At 43.0% G+C, this 10,260-nt stretch overlaps 1 protein-coding gene across 1 annotated transcript; it reads right to left on the bottom strand.

Moving 5' to 3' along the window:
- Nucleotides 1–585: 585 nt before the first annotated feature.
- On the bottom strand, nt 586–5,703 carry LOC113017437 (enoyl-CoA delta isomerase 1, mitochondrial-like). Its single transcript, XM_026160589.1, has 7 exons — nt 5,582–5,703; nt 4,956–5,078; nt 3,590–3,717; nt 3,286–3,432; nt 3,038–3,159; nt 2,510–2,688; nt 586–858 (listed from the first exon to the last, which is right to left on the bottom strand). The coding sequence occupies exons 1-7, from the start codon at nt 5,628–5,630 to the stop codon at nt 692–694; spliced, it is 915 nt and encodes a 304-aa protein (XP_026016374.1). The 5' UTR covers nt 5,631–5,703; the 3' UTR covers nt 586–691.
- Nucleotides 5,704–10,260: the final 4,557 nt, after the last annotated feature.

Raw genomic sequence — 10,260 nt, 5'->3', positions numbered from 1 at the left:
AGAGGTCATTCATGTCTGTCACACACAGGACGTGACAGTGAAAAGTGTGGAGACACTGCACACCTGAAGTTTAGCCGATTGTGTTGCGCTGACACTCAGGTCCTTTTGAAGTGTCGTATATTGATTCAATTGTCCAAAACACAAACATACAAAGAATGAAAAATGCTCCTTGTTATAAGAATGCAAGATTCATTTTGATTTGGTTGTCCGCTGAATTTTTAACATTCTCAACTGTCATTTGAATGTAGAGACGTCTGAGTTACAGAGATAATGAATGAGAACCACACGCTTTAATCCATTTAATGTATGAATCCAGACATTTATTTGGATATTTCACAGTAAAAACCAAACATTTGTTAGAGATGACAAAGGCTTTGCCACATTTAGATGCACTAAAGGTCAGATTTGCTGTTAGTTCTTCATATGTGAGACTCTTTTGCAACAATTAGCAGTTTGCTCGCGTAAGCATACCGCAGGTAATGCTGAGTGATGGAGAAGGCTCGGCAGGTTGCCCGAGTGTACGGCTCTTCAAACCAAAACAAAAAGTCACACCCTAACCTCGAGTGTTTTTATTAACATCTTGAGGGGTAAATGCTGGGTTTTATCCCCCAAACATGTAGACTGCTCACTGCCTGATGTCAGATCACATCTGTAGCTGGTGCTACAAAGTGTGCAAACATGTTTCCCCTCTCTAAGCCTTTCTTCTCTTAAGCATCTCCAGATACATCCCCAGGGACTTCTGAATAGAGTCCTTGGTGATGAACTTGACAAAGTTATTGACATCAGCCTCTCTGTTAGCCGCCAGCTTGTCTATGGTTGGCTTCCTCATCATGGACTTTGTGAGCTGTCTGGCGTGATCTGCAAATGAAACAAATGCACATGTAAGGAAGCTGTGCATTCATATACAATTTCTTCTATGAATACTGACATGGGCTTCAATTCATTGCAAAATATATTCAATTGCAGCACTATTGTGGAGCACCTTTTATTTCTTATGTGGGAAAGTGACATTTCTAACAGGTGCTGAAAGCTTATGCTCTTTCTCTGCCTCCTGCACATCCTGCCAAGTACCAGGATGTACTAAATACTGCTGTACAGATGGAAATACACCCATATCGACACTTCTGAGGTACGAGGTTACATCTCCCTACATGCGGGTTCGTGGCACCTCACCTTAAAACAAACATACACTGATAGCAGCTCATTTTTTTCCTACCTGCCTTGGAAATGTTACCTGCAATTTTATTACCCAAATGGTAAATGGACTGGGTCTTATGTAGCGCGTTTCTACTCATCTGAGCGCTCAAAGCACTTTACACAACTTGTGCAATCACCCATTCGCACAAGCACATCTTTCTAAGTGCTTCATAGCTAATGTTCACACACATTCAGAGCAATTTGGGGTTAGTATCTTGCCCAAGGATATTTGGCACATAGACCAGGGGAAGCCAGGAGTCGAGCCACCAACCTTCCGATCAGTGGATGACCTGCTCCACCACCTGAGCTACACAAATAAATCTACTTTAAATAAAACATCATTTCCTTGTCTTTGATAGTGTGCAGGAACCCTGGTTTTACTCCCCATGATGCAGTAGACTGCAGAACTACCTTGAACAGCAATAAAGTCGTTATTGACTGCACGACTTTCAGTCTCACATCGTCGGAGGAGTTTTGGCCCGTTTGTCTTTATAGTGCGACTCCAGCTCATTGAGGTTTGGGGAGAATTCTTTCATAAGGTCGCAGCATTTCAATCCAGCTGACGTCTGGACTTTGACGGGGCCACTGCAAAACCTCGATTCTTTTCATTTCCAGCACGTCTGTTGTAGGTTGGCTGCTGTGAAGGGATCGTGGCACAATTTGGGCAAAGCTTTCGATATTGGATAGATGCATGACGTGCTTATGATCGACTCACTGACTGCACCATGCAACATTATGTTCAAACGTTTCCGCTTTGGTGTCAAATGAGTCATGCTTGTCTGGTCTTGAAATGTTGACAAGTGCTAACATGCTAACTGAGCCTGTAGTCTCAGACATGTAGCTCGTTTTGTTTGTTGTAGAGTGTTGTAGTTCGACCTTGTGAAGACCGTGGAATTAACCACCTGAATACTCCAAAACCTCAACGTGCCAAAACGTCTGATTTTACAGAGGGGATCACACATTTCCATCTAACATCTGTTTGACTGAAAAAAACCCACAGCAGCATTGAGATAATAGGACGACCGATTAAACTTTGTTCTAGGTTCTCCTGTGTTGATTATGACACATATGAGCAGCACAGCAGCGAAGAGGACAGACGGAGACATTTTTACCTTGACTTCAAAATGTGGTCAAATGACCAAAGAGCTGTCAGACTTTTTACTTTATCTTGAATAGAAACAAGATTAGAAATCTTGACTCAGGTGAATCTTTTTGGCAGCAATAACCTGACATACACATGAACATATTGTGCAGACCAAGTTGCAGCACCACAGGTGGAAAAAATGACAAGTATAACTGATGTTTAGTATACCTGGAATAGCCAACCACTTGGTCATGGTCTCTGTGGCTGTAGTGAGGACCTGGTCTTCATGCACCAGCTGGTCCACCAATCCTATCTTCAAGGCCTCTGCAGGGCTGTAGAGCAGCCCCAACTGTAGGGCCATCTCTGTGGCCCGATGTCCGACTGTGTTTACCATAGTGTCCTTAAACCTGCAGGAGCAGTTTTACAGTGACAAGACAAAACAAAGATGGGTGTGAAATGTTAATAAAACAGTTTTTAAACTGAGAAGTTGTATTGGTTTTAGGGGCTTTGGCACAAAATTATACAAACCCCGATTCAAAAAGATGAACCGCAGTGAGACTGAAATGAGTTCTTTGTTTTTATCTCCACAACATGAGCAGCGGCGTTACAGCGCAGGAGAACCATGCAAGAAGAAGCTAACTGCAAACCTCTCGCATTCACTGAGCTTAAATGAGACTAATGCATGTAAACTGTGTTTCTACCTTGCTGCTGGTACTATCAATTATTATTGTAATTAGTGTTGGTGTAATTTCTTACCAAAAAGGTGCTACAATGCCGAGCTTGGTCTCATTGAGACCGATGCTGTAACGAGGGTTATCCGCCATTATTCTGTAGTCACATGTCATCGACAGCAGGCAGCCTCCTGCAGGACTGGAGCCCTGGGTGACGAGTAACGAGAAGCCCGCAAGCTTATTTCAGTGTGTTTGCCCCCCAGAATGCACCACTCTGTCCTTGTGTGAGGTGCAGACAGTGTGGAGGTAGGTGCTGCGTTGTTCTATACGTACATTGACTGCTGCTATAGTGATCATGTTGGAGCCATAGAACTTGAGCCACATCTCTTGCACAGCTTTCCAGAACTCCGCACAGTGCTCTGGACTCTTCCCATACATGTCCAAGATGTCCAGCCCGGCTGAGAACACCTTGGGCTGGCTCTGGATTTCAGGGTAAAACACATCCAGAAGCTAAACCCGCTGGATAAACTGTCATTATACTTAGCATGTTCAAACTTCAGCTGTGGAACTGTAAACATGAAAGACTTCACTGTAACACAGATGTTAGTCCATCTGCACAAAGCTGCTTTAACTGTACCGAGGTGACGACGAGGCCTCTGCAGCTCTTGTCCATCTCCAGCTTCTCAAGAGCAATGCAGACATCAGTGAGAAACTCTAAACTAAGACTGTTGACAGGAGGACTCTGCATGTGCATCACTGCCACACCTGCAGAGACAGAGGCCATGATCATTCACTTGAATGCTGCAGTGATTGCTGCGCCAGGAAACCTGCGATGGAGATTTTGCATGCTTTGTGTCTGCTGATGATGGCAGCTGAGGTCACACTGGATTAAACTCAAATTAGTGATCCCTGAGAGGAAAGACAAACAACCTGAGCGATCGCCGGCCTGCTGCACTTTGCATCCGACTAATTAAGTCAATGGGGTGAGAGGATATTGATTCATACGGGTGTATCCACCCACTAAGGTGCTTTAACACTTTAATTGGACTGACAGTGATGTGAGAAACTCACCTCAGCGGTCTCCCAGAGGCTTGGCTCTGCTCTGGATGTGGTGAGAGGAGGGGCTTTGGGGGCCACCACGCTGATAAATTCTTTTCTACTTTAATCGCCCACGTTATTGGATTTCACTCTACACGGCACTGCGGACATCAATATCAATGACACAGCCCTATAAAAGTGTGGGAGAAGCTCCTAGCCTCAGTAAACACTTTCCTGATGACTTTATGGGCTCAGTCAGTCATCGCAGCACCAGATCCACATATTTGATTTGCCAGGTTTTTTTGCCCCTCCCCCCTCTGTCTCCTCGCAGTCAGACTGGGAGGCGAGTAATATATAAGATGATATTTATTATAGCATAATAAATATACTAACATTGTTTTTCTGATGGAGAAGAAGATTTTATCGAAGTGTATTACACCTCCCTGGGTTGGTTAATAGCCTTGAGCATCAACTGTTGTTTTAAATATTCACACAGTTGCTTTTTTGCTGGGTTTGCATTATCCATCACGCTGCTCTAAGCTTGCTACGCGCCTCAGCTTTTAAAAATGCTCCTTTTATGCTGGACAATAACTTTTATTTAATTTCATTACAATGCAGCTTTGGTGAGTCACAGGTATTTCTGTTGTGGCTGCCCTTGATGTAATTTGGCTTCTTCTAGTCCAGCAGACGGACTCCAACTCCCCCTGGTGATCGTGGTGCTCGCTCAGCTCCGAGCTGAACATGCTACAGCTGGAGAACTGCCTCATGTGCCAGCTGGAGTTAAACAGGGGGAGTTAATGTCTGTGGGACAAGAGACTTACAGGCAGAGCCAGCTGAATTTTCCACACATCTGTATTTACATGACCTTCCCCTACATATTTAGAACAACTCACTCACAGTTGTACTTCATGTCTCATTTACAAAGCATCCTTTCACCTGCACAGTCGTATTAGCAAAATGCTCACCTGAGCTCTGGTCAAAATCCACTTTGATCTTCTGTGAGGTGGAGCTGCTGCTCCGCTGAGCAACAAGCGCAGGAGCCCTGCGAGCAGCAGCATGACCGCTGCAGGAGAGCTGGGACAGAAGAGCTGCACAGGAACACAGCACACTGGCTCAGTTCAAAGTCATCGGTCACAAAGCAGCAACACACACATTCAAAAGACAGGAAACAGCCATGTAGCATACTTATTATAGAACTTGATATAATACGTATCAATGTGCAGTCGTGTTAATAGTTTGAAGAGATCCAAGTTGAAATGATGCACGAAAACATTTTTTTCTTTCGCTAATGAACAGAAAAACAGTTTCATATGAGCTTTTGTTTCCGGAGCCTCTGTGACAGACAGCTAAAGCTAACAGCTGGCATGCAGCACATAACAAACACACGCTTCTTTACACGTTCAGCCTCGTATTCGCTCTCAGCTCCCGTGTTGTGGGTGAGTGGAGTTGCACACACCGACATAAAGAGACAAGCGCTGCGACCTTTGCTCCAGTTTCTGCAGCGCACCGTCGGCAGCAGGAGCTCGGTGTGTTGTGAGGAAATAGAGACGCACAAACTCGGACTTTCTCCCCCCGAAACTCCCAAACCTACCTGTTAAACCCGGCTTGGTCCTCAAACATGCCCTCAAAGCCATTTTCATTCGCTCAGACAGTCACGTCCTCCCGTTCTCGTCTTTAGCGTCTGGTCTTCTTCACCGGGTCTTTTAGAAACAGGCTTTTAGTTTGACTGTGTTGTGACGGAATAGCGCCACCTTCTGGTTGGCTGGCTTCATGATTTTCAATCCTGCCAAAGAATCTCCTCCTCAGTAATTTATTTAGTTTTTTTTTTGCTTCTTGAGCCACCAGTCATCTCTTCATGTTTTGTAAGAAAAATATAAAATAAGTGCAGCCATTTAAGCAAACATGCAAATACAGTATATGAGGCAAAAACCGAGTTTGCGCAATTTAGTTAGTTAATATTTGGTGTGAGGCCCTTTATCCTCCAACACAGCCTGAACTCTCTTAGGCAGCTTTCTTGTTGTTTCTTCAGGAATAGTTCCTCTATCCAGGTCTTTTTTTCTGCATTGGCAGTGTGTTTGGGATCATTGCCCTGATGAAAAAAATTAAGGCTTAACCAATCAGACACTTTTCAGATGGTATTGCATGGTGGATTAAACTCTGATAGTACTTTTCTGAATTCATAATCCCATCAGTTTTGACATGAATGCACAACACCACAGGTTCAAATGCACAGAACTGTGCTTTACTATTTGCTGGTTTATTCCTGTTTCTTGAGGACATGACTTCCAGATGCTGTTCATCTGCTGTACATGGGTTTTCAGTCCCGTCACTTCTTCTTTTGTCCTCCACTTGTCCAGTTTCTTCAGACTTTTTGAGGACATGGTGCACATCATCTCGAGATATACATATGATGAGTTTTTACTCGTCTGGATTGTTTTTCTCAAAGGTAATCCTTCTTCCTGCTGCCATGCCTTTTGATTGTGGGTAACTATAGTATTGGTACTGTTCATCCATATATTCATAAAGTGTCACAGACTACAGAAAATCACTCCTATAATTTGCCTCACTGCTCTTGTGCTCCAGTCAGTCATACTCTCTTCATTTAGACCGATGGCCGACTGACTCCAGGAAACACAGGTGATCCACAGAAGCAAGACAGGAAAAACAATCAAAACATTGAGCTCAGTCTAATTAACAGACCGACATCTATACCAAAATAAACAACAGAAACTCACCGTGTGATCAATAATCACACACCCCACTGATAATGTTTGCGAGCCGGGTATAGTGAAACGAGGGATAGAGAATCCAGGATTACCAACTAGCCAACATCCCTGATGCTCAAAGAAACCCTGTATCATAAATCACCATATAATCAATGAAAAATACAAGGTACTTAAAAGCTACTTTTTGTATATTTCTGATCTCCAAACTAGCTAAAAACCTTCAAAATGAAGTAAAGCTATCAAATAATCCAAAAATGTTCAAAAAATCTGTTTTGTGTTGAAGAGACATCAACTGAAGTTGAACTAGAGCGGGGCTGTACTTCTGTGCAAGACCAATTTGTACAAAAACATAGTACATCACATTAATGTAATTCATTATTTAACCAGGCAAGTCACTGAGAAGCATTTTTATTTACTATGGTGACCTGGGAAAAGGAAATCCCGCCCCCAGAAGAAATGGGGGCAGGGCTTTAAAAAATACAGCAGCAGACATCTGAAAACATGCCTGCTGGTAAAACAATGCTTCCTTTGGGGGATTTGGATAAGCATAAGAGAATAGATGGATTAAGAAAGTCCCTTTAAGGACATTATGAGCATCATGTAGATGTACTTTAATTCCATCCTCTTCTGCTTATCCAAGTCAGGGTCATGGGGGGCAAGGAGCCTATCCCAGCTGCCATAAGACCCTGGACAGGTCACCACTTTGTCACACGGCTAACACAGAGAGATTATTCATGCTCACATTCACACCTACCACCATTTTCAAATTAACCTAATCCCAATAACTGCATGTCTGGACTGTGAGCGGAAGCCAGAGTACCACACAAACATGCAAACCCCTGCACGGAAAGGCCAAAGCCAGGACCTTCTTGTTGTGCCACTGTGCTATCTATTTTATGGTCAGTTGATATAAAATTGTATTTATGTAAACTGCTTCAAGTTTTTGTCTATCGAGAAAAGAACACATCATAGACATCATTTTATTGTAGAAGTACTGTGTGGCTGAAACAATTGTTTTCATCGCCAAGTCTGACAGCTAGAAAAACAACCCATTTCCATTCTGCCGGCAACTGACCTGAGCAATGATACGACTTCCTTTAAAACCAAATTATCTCTATGAGCTTCAAAAGCTCATAAGATGGCTCATCCCTTCCAGAAGCGTTTTTTGCTCTAGGCAAAACCACCAACAAAGTCACCAAGCTCCTTACACATGCACATTTCACCCACAGATAACTGTTAACCCTCTGAGGTATAAATCATCATCACTGACTAACCCTGACCTAATTTTTTTATATACTCATTGAATTGTTCTTACAAGTCTTTGCAAACAGATGACGAAAAAAAAAAATAACTCTAGCAAATATCAAAGACTTCCTACCCAATAGGTAGAGCAGGTCATCTACTAACTGGAAGGCTGGTGGTTCAAACCCTGGCTGCTCCAGTCTGCATGCCAATGTATCCTTGGGGAAGATACTCAAACACAAGTTGCTCTTTGATGAATTGGAGAACATCTATCATTCCATGTTCAGAGATTTTTAAGTGCTTCTGTAAATGAGTGAATGAGGCAGGTTATATAAAGCGCTACATAAGAACGCTTACTGTTTACTGTTAGGATTAGGTTTAGACTGCAGACAGAGCAATGGCGTAAACATCCAGATCCAAAAACCCGAAGAGGAGAGTCCTGGCCCCTAGCGCTGCCAGTGTAGCAGAAATGATGAGGATGATGATGCAGCAGCCGTTCTTCTCTGCGTGAGTAGCTTAATGTTGTTCGTGTGTAATTTACGTTGAGTAGGCTAACCACGTTATTACATTAATGCATGTAAGGTGAACTAGCAAACATCATCATAGCTACATGCGGCTGTCTTCTTGTTTGATGGCAGATACTCCCTTCACCCTGGCCAAAAAGGCTAAAATGACCAAAGAAGAAGTGGAAAACAGTTAAACATGAGAGGTTTTGGACAAAGTTTGTGTTTTTTCCATTGTTTAAGCACTGCTTCCAGCCAAGAGTGATACCATATATGCTCCATAGCTGCAGAAAAGGCTAACATTGTTATCTTTTTACAAAAAAACAGCTGAACATGAGAGGTTTTTGGACCAATTTTGTGTTCTCCATTCTTTAAGGACCGGTTCGAGCACCATTTAAGCACCCGCACAGTTTCAAAAGTACCGGTACGGATAAAACCTAAACGATACCCATCTCTAGTCTTGCCCAAGGACACAACGACCGAGACTGTGCGAGCCGGGGCTCGAACCGGCAACCTTCCGGTTACAAGACGAACTGCCAACTCTTTGATTATTTGGGATCACTTGGATTATCAACAAAATGTCCATCCATCCATCCGCTTCTCCTTTTCAGGGTCGCAGGGGTGCTGGAGCCTATCCCAGCTGTCATAGGGCGAGAGGTGGGGTACACCAGTCTGTCGCAGGGCCAACACACAGGGACAGACAACCATCCACACTCACATCCACACCTATGGGCAATTTAGATTTTTCAATTAACCTATCCCCACAAACAAAATCAACAAAATGTGAAAAATGTTATAATTGCTCATGAATTAATTATGCTTCTTGAGAAAACCTTGTTGTATGAGATGACAGTGATATTTTCCATGAGAATATTTGTGCCAAGTTTGAAAACATCACCTTATGACCATTGTGATAAATTGTGTTCATGAGTCTTCGTGTTTTATGGCCTCCACCTTTAAGTACAAATTAAAAACTGCTCCAAATAAGGACAGTGATTTGTACATAGTTATGAGACAGAAGTAAATGCTTAGACAACATCTTTGAGTAAAATACATGAATGTATTGTCCTGTTAGGGACCAAGCTGAGCTAACAATCCAAGAGGTTTTTTTAAAACTCAGAAAGTTATTTCTTTTAGAGCTTTAAATTTCCACTTCAGAACTATAAACAGTCACGAGAAAAATAAAGTTTGTCACAAACGAAGAACAACCGTTCTGTATCTGTAACAATCAAGAGAATGAACCTGGTTAACTGATAATCAGCGACTGTGAGCGCACCTATAAAAGCAGAACGTTTGGCAGTTTGCTGGTTTGAAACATTCAGGTATTAACACAATGCCACAATCGTCCCAGGTGTGGACATCTCATCAAATTTACCCCAAGCTCAGACTGTGAAATACTCGGACAAACTCCAAAACACCCAGGAGATACATCGCCAGAATCAGACAAGTTCTGTCAAGCGACACTGCAGAGGTTCTTGTCCATGCATTCGTGTCTTCCTGCATTGATTATTGGCCTACCAAAGAAAAGTTTTAGAGGTCTACAGATGGTGCAAAATGCAGCTGCTCGCATTTTAACAAGAACTGGGAAATTTGAGCACATTACCCCTGTGCTGAGATCTCTGCATTGGCTACCTTGTCAGGTTCTCGTGCTCTCCGATCTCAGGACTCTGGCCTTCTAAAAGTTCATAGAGCCTGAACAAAGACAGTTGGAGAGCTTTTTCTTTTGGTGCCTGTTTCTGTGGAACAACCTCCCTCAAGATATTCAGCAGGCTGCTCTGTGGAGGTTTTTACAGCTAAGT

The sequence above is a fragment of the Astatotilapia calliptera genome, unplaced genomic scaffold (genome assembly GCF_900246225.1).
Source record: "Astatotilapia calliptera unplaced genomic scaffold, fAstCal1.2 U_scaffold_122, whole genome shotgun sequence".
NCBI lineage: Eukaryota > Metazoa > Chordata > Actinopteri > Cichliformes > Cichlidae > Astatotilapia > Astatotilapia calliptera.
The sequence above is the reverse complement of the archived record's forward strand: the minus strand, read 5'-3'. Positions and strand labels throughout refer to the sequence as shown.